A 16,204-nucleotide genomic window follows, 5' to 3' on the forward strand; every position below is an offset into this window, starting at 1 on the left:
TAAAAGGTACTATTGACAATATCCAACAATAATAGGGGAATAAAAAGAGATCGAGAAAAGAAACCACCTAATTTATTAAAAACATGTATGAAAGTCACGACGACATATTCAATAAGAAATCTCATGGCAACTCAATTGTTGGCCACATTCATCCTTGTAAATCCTTTCATTTTGTTTCCCTAGGCTCAGCGAAAACAGGGAGAGAAGAAATGGCATTCAAAATTTATGTATTGCCATCTCAAGTTGACAAAGTACTACCAAAATTGGTTGTTGAACATACAATTAATGAGTTTGCTGGAACTCAAAACAGATTGGGGCAAAACGTGAAACCAATCTATAGCATCACTTCCCAGATAGAGAGAGAATACCGCAGATAGAGCTCCGGTTTTGCCCCAATTCAGATGCGATTTAACCCCAATCGGAAACCTAGCCTCTCAAAAATTACATAAATTAAAAAGAAGCCAGAGAAAATGAGTGAGCAGAGAGAGCTATAAAGAGAAAAACTGAAAGAAAGGGAGTGTATAACCGGTCGGACGGCGTAGGATGGAATTGACTAAGTCCACCGGAGCTCCGGTCGACGTTCTGTACTTCAGCTTACATCATCAATTTCACTTTAGTGCGAATCTAAAAAGCATAAACTCTGTCTTATATGGAAATGCAAACAAACCATGCAAATTAAAACATTATCACGGGTGAAGATTGTGACATTGAAAACATGGCCTCATAATTGCTACTTAGTGTGCCCACCTCTGTCTTATATGACAGAGACTTTCTTTTTTCTTGCAATCATCTCTCTCGAATGAGACCTACACTGTCATCTCTTTCACTCGTCTCACTCTCTCTGTCCGATTATTGCCACGACCGACAGCTGAGTAACATCATCCGAAGCTTCGCTTTCAGCCGACTCAAGTTCTCTATCTCCGACGACCACCTGAAGGAGACACCAAATTTGAGAGGTACAAGCTTTCTCTCTTTTTTCACCAATTATTGAAAGGTAGGTTTGAAACTATTTGAAGAAGATGGTTGTAGCATAAGGTCTAAATGTTGTAATTTATTATCCTTATTTAGTAAGATACCGGTAGCTTGTTTCAGATCTGAACTTGGGTATATATATATATATAGGGTTTGTCATGTTATAGTTCTCTTGTATGCATTCGGCTCTGTTTGGTTTCTGAGAAAATGTAGGTAGGCAAACTATTGGTGGATTTTTGCTTACGTCACGTGGTGAGCAAAATTCCCAAGTTTCTGATAAACAAAATGTGAACAAGTTCTGTGGATATTTTTTTTATATTATCATTATTATTATTCTTATTAGGGTTTCGTACACCCCCAAATACCGAGATAGTACGTACAACTCCCATTATTTGTTTATCTCCCTTATATTTTAAAAATGGTGCGAATTAGTGCATTTTGAGCGTTAACCGCTATTGACCGGTACCAGAGCTACAAAAAGACTAAAGTAACCCTCTATTTATGATTTCAAAAAACTAATAATATAACATAAAATATGAAAAGACTTAAATAGCCCTCTCTATCTTTATTCTCATTCTCGACACTATCTTGCCCTCTCCCTCTCTGCAATTGCAAACTACAAAACCCAAATCTTTCAGTTTTCATTTCAGATTGTTCAAAAAAATCAAAACCCATATCTTTCAGTTTCCATTTCAGATTGTTCAAAAAATCAAAACTCATATCTTTCAATTTCCATTTCAGATTGTTCCAAAAATCAAAATCCATATCTTTCAGTTTCCATATCAAATTGTTCAAAAAAAACTCATATCTTTCAATTTCCATCGCCCGCTATTCCAGTTTGGGCTCACAGGGATCAGAATAGGGATAGCAACGCTCCTTGCCTATTTTTGACTTGAGAGCTTTGTTTCTGACGTGATTGGATCAGAGCATATGTTTGGTAAATGGAACCCCTCGACATAAGCAGCTACGGTGGCAAATCCTCTGCGCACACCCTATTCCTTGTCCTTTGACAGCCGTCATTCTCTCTCAACTCTCAAGCTTGCCCCGCTCTCACTCTCTTTCTGCAACTGCTTGTATGTATGGGTTTTGTTTTAATTTTTTTTTTTTTTTTTTTTTTTCTAAATCAACTAATCAAGGTGGTGGCTTAATTTGTTACCCTCTCTCTCTCTCTCTCTCCCTCCATAATTGCAGACTACAAAAATTACAAGAATTCGAAGTTCAAAACCCATATATATATATATATATATGGTGAGGGGTAGTAAAGGAATACTAAAAGGGTAATTCCGGAATATAGGGTTTAAAATGGTCATGTGCATGACACATGACCAACTGGCGTCCAATTCTCACAAGAATAGTCACCAGTGTGACTTAATTGCACATTTTTATATCTGGTAGGAATTTATATAAATAAATCTAACTAAAAGAGTGTAAGTCGCACAAATTTAAAACCATAGGGTGTTTTTCAGACTTTTTCCTTATTATTATTTTTTCAATTCTTCACTCTTTAGAATCTTTTGCTTAAAAAAAAAATGTTTTTAACAAACCAGCTTTCACAGTTATTTAAATGTAGAATTATCACTTTTCGTTAAAAACGTTCCCCCCCCCCCCAAAAAAAAAAAAAAAGAAAAAAGTACCCTTCTCCAATTCAACGCAATTTTAATATATTCCACCCAAAAAAAAAATCTAAAATTGCTAATAAGTGAAACAAAAGTATGACAAATTCTTTAACTTTCGGTCCAATTTTCTCATAACTAAAGTTACAAAACACGAAATCATCCTTGCTTAAAGAAAATTTTTTATATATATATATTCAATTTTCTCGAGAATCAAACAGTCCCGTCTTTAATCAGTATTGCTCGGTTGCGGTGTTATTGAATATTTGTCACCGCCATTCGTTAACCGGAAGCAACTCCTATTTACATAATAGTGAGATAAAACAATATAAAGAAATTTTTTTGCTAAAGAAACATATTAGTAATAAATCATATTTTTATTAAAAAAATAAAAATAAAAATCTTTACATATTACTAGCATAATTGAAATAAACTAAATGAGACTCCAGTTAAACCCTATTATTTATCTACTTTTTGTTCCCACAAAGAACTCTCACTGTGCACTTTGGTTGACTTGAATCCTTCACATTTTGTTTATGAAACGAAAGTGTTGAAATATTACAGAGAGTAGGAAGAGAGAGAGGCAAAAAAGGGAACATCGAGCGCATAATTTTTATACCAGGAATTGTCCTACCTCCATGGGCAGGCATTTCACCATTAAAGTTGTTTCGTGTGAGCCGAAGTTCATAGAGATTGCTTAATTTACGTGCAGCTGAAAGAAAGGGTCAAAAAAAAAATTGGTAACGATCAATGTGAGTCAGTTTTTGCTTAAATTAAATTATTATGGTATTGATCCAATGAGTGAATTCAAAGAGATCCAAAAGTGACCGTTGTAAGATTTTTCACAATGTAGATGTGATTTTCCCCCCTAAATGGTTTCATTGTGAGAGATAATCACTGCTCACATTATCATTTGGGTTATAAGGGTAAAATTGTAATTTTGTATATCTTTTTCTTACATTAGAATTTTCCTTTTTTTCACGGGCAAGAAACTCACACCCCATTGGTCCAACACTCAAACTCTCACCTATCATGTTGGGAGGTAAAGGAGATATCATTAGCCTTTGGTGGTTAATTGCATCTTATTAAAATAGAGGCAATATTGTACTTTCACAATGCGCATTAACAAATTTTTTAAAAAGTCGAGTAATTTAGCTAAATCTCATAGTAATAATTTACCTCTATTGTCGACCATATAATGACAGAATTGTCGACTTCATTTGCATATATAAACCCTCGTCCTCCTGCTCTAAGATGCTTGTTTGTTACCAATATTTCACTTTTAACCTTTGAAACATACTTTGCAGATTGAGAGCAAGACATGAGTTCGAAGAGGGTGAAAAGATGTCGTTCAGTCCAGGCATGCTTCCCAGAAGCAAAGTCCGCTTCATCCGGTGCAAATGAACATCATTCAAATACAAGTTTTTTTATTGAAGAAATCCGGATCGATATGCCTCCTCTGTTGCCACCACTGCCACCACCACTTCTTGTTTCAGCACAGCTCACTGACATTTCAATGTCAACATTGCGCAGAAGATTTATACATGTTGACCGGGCCAGGGCCAGTGCAATGCCGACATTCCCCAGACCATTTAGACAATTTGACAGTGCCACTGCAATGCCTACATTAAACAGACAATTTGACAGTGCCAGTGCAATGCCAACATTACCCAGTTCATATATAATACAATTTGACAGTGCCAGTGCAATGCCAACATTAACCACACCATTTCGACAAGTTGACAGTGCCACTGCAATGCCAACATTACCCGGACCAATTATACAAGCAGGCAAGTCTATTCTTCGCAGCCTTTTTTCTTGAATTTTATGGGTTGGCAAAGTCTATTCTTCTCGAACACTACATTTTCAACATCACATGATTCACATGCATTGCTTTCTCAATACAAAGATGCAGTTTCTTAGTAATATCACTAGCATAAGTCACGACTTGATTGTGTTGCTTGAATAATTTCTGGCAGAGGCTGAATCAACCACAAATCTTACCACGTATGTGCCATTATACCAAGCTGCACTCACAGGTGATTGGAACAAGGCTAAAGAATTCATCAGTTCGCATCAACATGCACTAGCTGCTAGGATCACAAAAGGTGGGGAAACAGCACTTCACATTGCAGCTGGGGCCAAACAAACCAAGTTTGTGGAGGACTTGGTCAAATTGATGAAACCAGAAGATTTAGCACTGCAAAACAAGGCGAACAATACAGCACTTTGTTTTGCAGCTGCATCAGGAATTACAAGCATTGCAGAGATAATGGTGAAAAAGAACGAGAACTTGCCAACACTGAGGGGTAGTAATGAAGTGACAGCATTACACATGGCTGCTTTGTTAGGTTATAGGGACATGGTGCGATTTCTCTACTCGGTCACTGATGATAAGGATCTAACAAAGGAAGACTATATCGAACTACTTCTCGCTACTATCAGTTCTGATTTGTATGGTAAGGTTACATTCTACTTTACATGCTTTCATATTGAAGAAACTACTGTGAACAAGCTAATCAACTCAGTCTCCTGCTATTCTTAGATGTAGCTTTGGACATACTCCTGCCCCGAAAAGAATTAGCCATCGAGCGGGATTCAAATGGGGAGACAGCCCTTCATGTTTTAGCTCGAAAACATTCCGCATTTTCTGGCACAAGTCAGCTAGGAGTCTGGCAGAGAAGTATGTATTCATGTTATTTTCTCCATTCCTTATGAATTCATATTCTTACGACATTTATAATCATCATAATATTTTACACCACTCTAATATTCACTATGTCACAGTTATTGTGAATGTTCTGCAACTGCTGGCCAACCGTAATGGCTCAATAGCAAGGTTGTTCACCATGCTAAATCTATTTAAGTTTCGATTGAATTGCAAGCTTGATTTCTTAACAAACAAGCATGCAACATTAGGCTCACCTACCTTAGCCTCTAAAACAGAAAGTTGCTATGTTGATTCCGTGAGAAATATAACTCAATCAGTATGCCAAGGAGATTTATCTTTTTGGATCAGAAATCTATATGATCGAAATCTTTTTGTTTTTTGTTCTGGCCTTTTTGTTTTCTTTTCTTTTTCGAACCAGAAGACAAAAGAAAAAAAAGGGGAGAAAATACAGACAGAGAAGATGTAAATATAATGGTGAAATTGAAGAAGAAAATGATGGTAAAGTTGACAATCTTCAGCAATTAGTTGTTCACTGTTCTAGTTAATCATTTATGGGACACGAAAAGCTTATACATTAGATTTGTGTTTGCTTGGTTATATTCTTAAGCACTAGCTAGCCTGTGCTTAAGTAAACTGACTTGCACGGGTTTAGCCAAAAATAGCAATAGTAACATTAGATGATGAGGTGCCAGGAACAGAAAACTGCCACTTCATCACAATGGAAAAAACCATAAGAGAAGGAAGCTGAATGGCAGACAACTTGAGATAGAAGACTTCCCTCCTCAATAACAAAGTTTAAATAAAAGAATTCCCATGTTCAATAATTATAGCAACATTGAGACAAGGACGCCGAGAACATCTTGAAAATTGTTCATAATTAAAACTTTGATAAGTCTCCCCTGGACACTTTTCATTATGGCAGTTGCATACTAATACGTGTTATTCATAAAGGATCACATTTAATAAAATGTTTATATGAACTGAGACAAAAGTCTATTGGTACCATTGTTGGATTTGTAAGGTGTCAAGTCTACACAGAATGAAGACAGGCCAACCTTTTTCTAGTTTTTGAGAAATTGCACCATATGGGCACTAAAATGTGGGGATAGAAGGGAAGTATTTCTAAGAAGATGTAAGACTTGTGCAAGGAAGACTTCCCGTATGTAAGTTATTTTTCCCATAAATCTCCTTGCATGAAGAATGTTCGCAAAATCCATTTGAATGGGACAATGTGGTCTTCTTGAGATGGACTCGCATGGTCTATCTGAGATTAAAATGTAGACAAAGAATTTGTCCCACATGGTTCTTGACGCCACTGGTAAGAAGTTAGTTCAAGAGAGTAGGCTTTACTGAACAACCTGGACAATAGGAATATCAATAGTTTGTATTCAGAAAATATAACTTAACTTCATTTGTCTTGAAGGGATCCACATGCAAACACCTGATGCATCTGGCAATGCCCGTAGCTTGTCCAAATACCACAATCACAAAAATTCCAAGGTCTGTACTCTCTATCTTTATCTGTCTCTTGAGAACTTATACGATTCATTTATGGCATGTTGTTAGACTTCACAATCTTAATAAAAATCTTGTACAAGACGTTACGAACATAACCATAAAATTATTTAACAAAGACAATTTCAGTACTTTTTTCCCCAGATAAAAACTTCCAAATTTAGCGAAATATAATTGTTAGTGTATTGTCCTACTTATTAAATTTAGTTTTCTCAACAAAATATGATTTTTTCCAAAAATAATAATAATATGCTGTTTTGGAGTCTAAATCCATTAGGGTTAAACATAAAATTGAAAAGTTCTGCTAGGAATTGCAGTCTCTCAAATTAACTAAAATATTTGGCACCTGGTGTCACGACCCGCCCCATTGTGTAGATATTATCCACTTTACACACTCTTCGTGGTTACGGTTTTCAAAACGCGTCTATCCAGTTAGAAGATGTCCTACCAACAACCTTTCCTCATAGGCAATATGGGACGTAAAGATCACCCCATCTTGAGACCCAACGTCCTAACTGGCCTAATCCTCATAGGTTCGTGCATGCTTCCCCCATTTCCGGTTGGGGATTGGCTTTGATACCATCATCAACATCAATCACAACACAAACCCTTCGACACCACTATGTCAGGTAATCTAAAATGCACCCTAATTGCAATTTATAACTAGCAAGTACACTAGAGAGGGTTAACACATAGAAATCATCAAATCCACAAAACTTTGCTCCTCACAAAATATCAAAGCCTACTACTTCATACTCTTGGATTTTGTACCAAAAGATGCTACTTTTGAACTAATTAAACCACTAACCAACCTAAATCCCACCTAAACCCCAAGTTTCTTTTTTCACAAGTTAACTAAGCCCAAGTTTCTAAGCCTATCCTGACTTTATGTTAATATTAATTAACTATTAACCCCAAGGGGTTGGCCTAGTTAGAAAATACTTGGGCTCTAGTGCCTCATGAAGCATCAGGTATCAGGATCGATTCTTGCTAGGGGCAAACAATTCTTTGGAGGGGGGTGTGTGAGTTACCAACTAGGAAAAATATTAATTAACTACCATTTCCAATAAATTTCTGTAATTTTTAAATAAATTTTCCTTAATTGGTATCAATTAAAAATATAAAATAACTATTTTAATATTCCGGATGAACTCGATTTTAAGCCCATAAAATCAGACTCGGAGAGTAGGTTCCAATGGCCAAAACCCGACTCAAAACTCACAACCAGTGAAATACACTCTCCCCCACTCACTTTCCCCGCGAGTGGATTTTGTCACTAGGCATAGACCCACCTTCTTCCCCAATTTTCTGCCCAGCTCGCACCAGGAAACCCTAGCTTGCAAATTCCAGCCCTCTTTTTTCTCCCTCGATCCATCATTTATTAGCCTTGAATCATATCAAGATCATGGGTAAACTAGTTTTAAATCATTAACATAATTATAGATCCATAGGTTATGTTAATCCGCTATGTAATCCAATGGATTTCTTGGTCACACGACGTACCCATGACAATCAGCACTGTGCATGTATACATATATAGATATATATATATATATATACACAATAGTGTGCATATATATATACACACACATACATGTGAGAGTTACTATTAGTGTGATTTATTAAGACCCAACTAACCATTGCTACATATTACAAGCATCTGTTCATGAGTGGATTACTGTTAGCTTAATGCTTCACGATATGCACATATATGAATGTAGATTATGTATATAAATATACATGTATATATATTATTATATCTATACACAATCGCAAATGTAATTTTAATAATAAAATTAAGCCATCATCGCACCTGCATCCTTATAATCAATTCTATTCTTCTTAGAGTTCTCATGGGTAATTTTAACTATAAATAACAATGTCATCTAATACTTACATCTACAAACATGATTTTATAACTTAATCAATTTATCTTATTTAACGACAAACATGCCAATTACTGCTAAAAAATAATCAGAATACTACTTGCATGATAGTATAGCATTAGTTCTCTCTTAAGACTGCAGGCTGATTAGTATAACATTAGAGTCTATACTCTGTAGACAACCCTCTATATATAGTTTCAATATGCATGAAGTTATCCTATTCAGATTAGGATTCTAGTCAGTGTAGAATTCTCCTATTTAATTAGAAATACTTTTTTATTTGTATTATTCCTAATTAATTAAATACTTAATTATTCTTTTGCAGTTTCACCCTCTAATTAACCACTAATCCATGTTATAAATTTATTGGTCATTACACCTAGCCAACTACCAAAGAAAGAAAAAGAAAAAAGATTAGACTAGCTTGGCACACAGCAGAAGTTATAGATATGACACAAATTTGATTCCTTGTCTATATCTTCACTTGTTCACTTGTTCCGACTCTAGGAACGAAGGATGTTCGAGAGGAAAAGTTATTGAACATGCAAGCCCTAAAGTTGCTCAAGTGTCTTTGGGAACAAGTTCTGTTATTGGATGACTCACATATGGGGGACTTACTTAAAAGTCCTTCACGACCATTATTTGTTGCTGTAGAATTCGGAAACTTTGACTTTATCATTGAGCTTATTCGCTCCTATCCGGATCTAATTTGGATAGTTGATGAGCAAAGTCGAAGCATCTTTCATATTGCAGTTATGCATCGCCAAGAAAAGATATTCAAACTTATTTATGGCATAGGAGCACATAAAGATTTAATTACTTCTTATAAAGATAAAGAAGATAATAACATGCTACACTTGGCTGGAAATTTGGCTCCTTCAAATCGACTTAATATTGTCTCCGGTGCCGCACTTCAGATGCAACGAGAATTATTATGGTTCAAGGTAATCATTAGTTTGTGTTTTATAACATTTTTTAATTCTTATTCTCATTTAAAATGCATTTTTGTTTTTGCAATGTTTTAATCTTCTCAACATCCGAAGGAAGTGGAGAAGAATGTCCTACCATTATACAGGGAGATGAAAAACACAGAAGGTCAAACACCACGAATGTTATTTACTCAGGAGCATAAGAAATTGGTCGAAGAAGGAGAGAAGTGGATGAAGGACACTGCCACATCATGCATGCTTGTCGCTACGCTTATTACCACAGTGATGTTTGCTGCAATTTTCACTGTACCGGGAGGGAACACTAATGAAGGCACCCCCATTTTTCTGAAAAAGAAGTCCTTCATAATTTTTTCTATATCAGATGCATTTGCCCTTTTCTCCTCAGTCACTTCTATATTAATGTTTTTATCCATCCTCACTTCACGATATGCCGAAAACGATTTCCTTGACTCCTTACCAAATAGGTTGATTATTGGTCTTACAACCCTTTTCTTTTCTATAGCATCAATGCTAATCGCTTTTAGTGCAACCTTTTTCGTTCTACTCGGCAATCAACTGGCATGGATTGTCATCCCTGTGGCACTAACTGCTGTTATTCCAGTAACATTGTTTGCATTTTTGCAGTTCCCTCTATTGGCTGACATGATGCATTCTACTTATGGATCAGGAATATTTGGTCGGCAAAGTAAAGATATGATTTATTTGTTTGACAATGAATATCACCCTTGTCATTAATACAACTTACTAGGGGAAAAAAAAAGGATATCACCCTGAATGCATAAGATTTATTAGAATGTTGTATTCTTTATGTGAAACACGCTAATATATACTGTCTACTTCTATATACTTGGTCATCTCAATCTGATCTGTGTTGTTCAAACTTAGGATGACTCCTCAATCAAAAACATAAGACCATCTCCAATGCAAAATGCCATTTTTGCATGCCAAATCTATATTTTGAGATGAGCTACAGCGTCAAAATGCTATATTTTAGCAATTCTGCTCCAATGGTGCATTTCATCTAAAATGCTATTTTTTGACACAACAACCATTATTTTTCAACTACCATTCCCAACTACAATTTTCAACAACCATTTTTTTTTTTGGTGAGTGTTTGTATTTTTTTTTTTTTTTTTTTGATAAGTAAGATTTTATTGAAAAAGTTCAAAAGGGGAGCAGAACCCAAAGAAACACAAAGGCTAAAGGGCGCCTTAGACCTTCAAAGAGGCCAAAAAAACAATAATTTTCTCCGTAGATCTATAATCTCTCCCTGAGATTCAACAAAAAAGAGTGAAAATAATAAAAAACTTAAGCATAAAAATAAGTTTCTTTTTTCCATCAAAATATCTCATATTTCTCTCGAGCCAAATACACCACCAAATACAAAGAGGTGTAGCCCTCCAAGCATCCTAAATGAGAGCCCCAACAGAGACACCTCTCCAAGCCTCAATCAACCCTCTAAAGGAACAAGGCATAACCCAATGGATCCCAAATAATCCAAGCATCAAATCCCAACAGTCTCTGGCCATGCTGCAATGTAAAAGAAGGTGATCAACTGTCTCCTCATCACACAAGCACATATAACAATGATTGACCACCACCTGATTCCTCCACCTCAAATTATCCTGGGTTAAAATCTTACCCAGGACAAAAGTCCAAGCAAAGAAGGTGACCTTCAGGGAAGCCTTAGAACGCCAAATAGATTTCCAGAGGAAAGGATCTCCAGAACCAACCGAAAGGCACCTGAAAAAGGACCTAACCTCGAAATGACCCTGCGAGTTAGGAACCCAGAACCAACAATCCGACTTCCCAAAAGTGATCACCTGGCTATACAGAAGCTCCAAAAAACGAGAAACATCCTCAATCTCCCAGTCCTGAAAGTGCCTCCTGAACTGAACATCTCAAGTCAGTCTCCCGTTATCAAGGTGATAACAGTCAACCACCATGGCCTGTCGGTGAGAAGCAATCCTATAGAGCCGTGGAAAAGCAAGAGCAAGAGGAAGCTCCCCATTGACATATACACACACACATATATATACACACAACAGACATATACGTATATATACACACAACACTGACATATATATATATATATATATATACAAGCACAACTGACATATACATATACACAAGCACAACACCAAATTGGCAGCCCAACACCAAATTGGCAGCCTATGCGATAGAGAAGAAAGAAGGAAAAGAGCAATAGCAGATTTGGTAATAGATATGTTGTGTTATATTTGGCACAACATTTGACAAAGTTATATTTTGGCAACCCATTTAGTATACATTGGAAATCCCATTTTAAACCCACATGCTATATTTTGAAAATAACAGCCCATTGGAGTTGCTCTAACAGAACATTGAATTAACAGGTGCTAAATTAGTCACATGATGTCTGCCATGCTAGAAAAGGGGGGATAACTTCATCTTGATTCACTCTTGCATTACCCTTTAGATATACCACGTTGAATTTCTAAGAGATTGGCACATTTCCATAATATCATTGGTTATTTTATTAACACAAGATAAATTTGAAGATTCAAACTACACAATTCAACCCTATGACTAAGCAATACTCCAAGACAAGTTAGGGTTCCTTTGCATAAATGAATGGATCTCAAATCATGGGATTTGAGTTTATGCAAAAGGTTGGCTATTGAAAGTTGATTTCCAAAGTCCAAGGTGATGTTAGATTGGGGATTTAAGAGAAATATTTTATGACAATCATAGGCAACTTGAATCATTGCCGGCGTGGATTTCAAAATTTCTCCTCAAACCTTGATATTTGAAATTTATATATATAATTCTCTTAAATCCATCATCATCCTTGCCTTAATCCCATATGAATGGGAGCCCATTCATATGGGATTAAGGCAAGGATGACGATAATGATGGATTTAAGAGAATTATAATTCTCTTAAATCCATTCATTTCTAATCCTCTCCAATTCATCAAGCTATATTTGGTACACCATTGAACCTAAATCCATTCATTGAAATCCTTCAATTTAAATAGAACCTTAAGGTTTCAACTTTCAATAGTTCACCAAAGGAGTAAGATTGTTATAGAAAATTCTTCATTTGTGTACTCATAGTTTAAAGCTACCAGGTTTATAAAATAAGGCATTCCAATTAAAACCTCATACATACTGATCTTCTTATTATTCTAAGAAATTGATTAAATCTTCTTTAATTCTCCATCTCCCTGTAGCTCCCATATCCATCCCTCAATAATCTTTTCAATCTTCATTGGATTGTATTACAAAACAATTGAAACCATCAATCATCCTACTTCTTGACTTAAAGAATGATCTTCACATCCATCCCTGAATTTATAAGAATTTTTAGAATGTTATGTAGTATATTCCTTTATGTGAAGCAAGCTAAAAATTTGTTATTAAAAAACTTCAAAAGTGTGAAAACAAATGTTTTCAAAGATATCATGTTTGGTTCTATATCTTGATCATCTCAATATGATATATGTTGTCCGAACTCAAGATGTTTCTTTAATTAAGTTGTAGACATAATATAATTCTGAAGAGGTGTTAAATTAGTTACATGATGTCTGCCATGCTAGAAAGAGGAGAACTTTTCTTTTCCCTATATCTTGGTTCATTTTCTCTTGCACTGCCCTTTAGATTTTTTTTTTTTTTTTCAACGAACAGTGCCCTATAGATATACCATATTGCATTTCTAAGATATGGACACAAATTCCATAATATAATTGGTTATTTTTATTAACACGAGACATATTTGTAAGATAAGGTTTGGTATCAAACTACACAAGTCAACTCTATAAAGCAGTAGTCTTAGACAAGCAAGTGCAATTTTAAGGTTCTAGCAGTTCACCCAAAGGAACGAAATTGTCATAGAAAATTCTTCAATTGAGCTTTTCTCAGAGGTCGTTCGAAGTGAGAATTTTACAGGATTTCTTGGATAAAAACATGGCATTCTGACGAAAACTAAATATATATTGATCTACTTCTTTTTTTAAGAAATAAATTAAATCTTCTTCAATCATTCATCTTCCTGTAACTCCTACATATCCATCACTTGATAGTATTATCAAAAAATCGAAACCATCAATCAATCCTACTACTTGACTTGAGGGAACGACCTTTGCACAATATAAACAGTTTAAAAAGAAAGCAAAAAGGCAGAAATAACTATCTAAAAGATGTCTTGGGTGAATGAGGATGAAGGGAGACCTAATAATCAGATTTATAAAGATTGGACAGTCTCCAAGATCCTGAATTTAATGTTGTGGCAGAAATATCATGCATCAGTAAGAAATGGTTCTGGTATAGCTGTGTTAGACGACTCAAAACAATATTGGACCCTGCTTTAATGCTATATTTGGTAGGAGGGGAGAAAGGGGGGAGTAAGGGAAGAGAGGGGGGATGGAGCAAGCTTCCTATCCCATTGTTTGGTAGAGCACAGAAGGGGAGGAATAAATTGAATGGAAAATGAGAAATCCCTCCCAGTCCACCATTGTGCTTCCATCCAAAATTGGACAGAATAATATTTGTTGGATAAATTACGAAAGATGTTATTACCCATGTCTATTAACTCTTAATTTATTCGGTGAGAGATATACCGGTAAAATAAGATCCAAAATCCCCTCTACTTTTCCTCCTGGCTCCAACTAAACAATAGAAGGTGTCGTCCTTCTCTTTCCTTCCACCCAACCAACTTCCCTTAGAATATAACTTTCATCCTTCTTTCCATCCTCCTATCAAGCCAGTAATATATTTTAGTATTTTTTCGGGCTATTAGGTTTAGGTGACTGATTTGCTACGGTCCAAATCAAGATTTAATTGGTAAAAATACCAATGAATTTGCTTTTATATATATAAATAGACTCAATTTACTCAAATTTTTTGAAGAAAAAAGAAAACCTAAAACATGGATCAAACAACAGTAAATCTGCATGTAAATAAAAATTTTCTTTCAAAATAAAGAAAATTCTATTACAGAATCTGCATGTACCTGCGTATAGAGAGATTATAGCACAGATAGAGCTCCGGTTTTGCCCCAATTCAGATGTGATTTTATCCCAAATCAAAAACCTAGCCTCTCAAAAAACATAAAATAAAAAGAAGTGAGAGATAACGAGTGAGCAGTTGAAAATATAGAGAGAGAAATTGAAAGAAATAGAATGTATTACCGTCGGACGGCGAAGGATGGAATTGTTTCTTTACTTTAAGCCTAACCAGAGTCAACTCCGCGCACACACTCCTTATAGGCAAACAAATAAAAAATAAGACCCCTGTTTTCTTTAAATTAATGTTGGATTTTTATTTTTATTTTTTTGAATTTTAAGCAACTGATTTTAATAACTATAATAATTACAAAGAGGGCCAATGGCCAAAACAACCCAAGGAAAGGGGAATCAAGCCCACACAGAGGCCCAAACAAAGAAAGGCCCATACAACGATTCAATCTAACTACCACAATTAAGCCGTTAATAGAAGTTGTTATCGCTCGGTCCGGTGAGTCCTTAGCAGAGGATGATGATCATCATCAACTGCGATCCAATTAATCCGGCGGTCTTGGAGGAGGACGACAGTGAACTGGCGACAAGTTCCAATCCATGAGAATCCGTCTTGAGGAGTGGCTGTCTCTCAGGAACCCTAATTTCAGGAGGGCAGTGATTGTGGAGGTGATCCTTGCAAGCACTGCTGTCTGAGTTGGATTGCTTTGTCTTGAAGATCCTCTCGTTTCTTTCCTCCCAAGTATGGTAGACCATGGAAGAAAAGCAAACTTTGCGCAGCAAGTTCATGGGCGAATTATTCCTCCATTGAGAGCTTATGAAGTGGATTAGGTCTTCCCAATTTGAGATTGCAGTATTGAAATTGCATTTGAGTTTGATGAAGCGCCAAATTAGGGATATGAAGCTGCAGTTGAAGAAGAGGTGTTGATGGGACCTTGGTTGTTGCAGAGAACACAAACATTTTCATGGCGAGACATTGCTTTACTGTCAAGAGTAGGAAGTCTGAATTGGACTGCTAGCCAGAGGTTAAACTTCATCCCGAGAATTATGGGAGATTTCCAAACTAGGTTGTGCCAGTGAACTGTAGGGAAGTGGTCAGCAAGATGCCATTTTGTGGATTTGAGACTGTATGAACCATTTGAGGATGGCAGCCAAATTTTTTTGTCACATCTAGAAGGACCCGGACCCGGGCCTGGGGGGCGGGGTGTGAGGCTTATGGGTTGTTTGTATTAAATTGATGCATTGAAATTATAGAAAATCTAGTTTACAAATTGAACTAAAAAATTTTCAATTTTAATATCAGCATAAATAATATTTAAACTTTTTCACAACACTAATTACATTCGTCAATAAACTTGACTCATCATACCTTATTCTAAGACGTGTTTATAGAAAATCTCTTTATCATATTAAAAATTGTATTTTGATGATTGAATGACCTAATGTCTACATTGCAACATTTAAATAGTCATTAATACAAGAACTGTGAATTTTATTAATGACATTTTAAAAAGAGAAATTATCAACTTCTAATAAAACCTACACCCAATTCTCATTCTTTCAAATCCAAAACTTTACAAAAATGATGACTAGAATTGGAGT

General features: G+C 35.7%; 1 protein-coding gene and 1 long non-coding RNA gene across 3 annotated transcripts; one reads left to right on the plus strand and one right to left on the minus strand.

The window, feature by feature from the left end:
* Window positions 1-4,035: 4,035 nt before the first annotated feature.
* On the plus strand, window positions 4,036-10,451 carry LOC132276642 (ankyrin repeat-containing protein NPR4-like). Its single transcript, XM_059778172.1, has 5 exons — window positions 4,036-4,375; window positions 4,556-5,044; window positions 5,131-5,275; window positions 9,154-9,601; window positions 9,701-10,451. Exons 1-5 carry the CDS (start codon window positions 4,036-4,038, stop codon window positions 10,340-10,342), a joined length of 2,064 nt encoding a protein of 687 aa, XP_059634155.1. The 3' UTR covers window positions 10,343-10,451.
* Window positions 10,452-10,720: 269 nt separating this feature from the next.
* LOC132303888 (uncharacterized) lies at window positions 10,721-14,870 on the minus strand. 2 transcript variants are annotated; one of them, XR_009481428.1, is made up of 3 exons: window positions 14,777-14,870; window positions 14,599-14,678; window positions 10,721-11,556 (listed from the first exon to the last, which is right to left on the minus strand). It is a non-coding gene; the product is annotated as an uncharacterized LOC132303888 (long non-coding RNA). The 2 variants fall into 2 exon arrangements; XR_009481426.1 differs by having other exon boundaries at window positions 10,721-11,575.
* Window positions 14,871-16,204: the final 1,334 nt, after the last annotated feature.

Source organism: Cornus florida, unplaced genomic scaffold (assembly GCF_030987335.1).
Source record: "Cornus florida cultivar Cherokee Brave unplaced genomic scaffold, ASM3098733v1 CherokeeBrave_3.0.0_Hap2_Chr01, whole genome shotgun sequence".
Classification (NCBI taxonomy): domain Eukaryota; kingdom Viridiplantae; phylum Streptophyta; class Magnoliopsida; order Cornales; family Cornaceae; genus Cornus; species Cornus florida.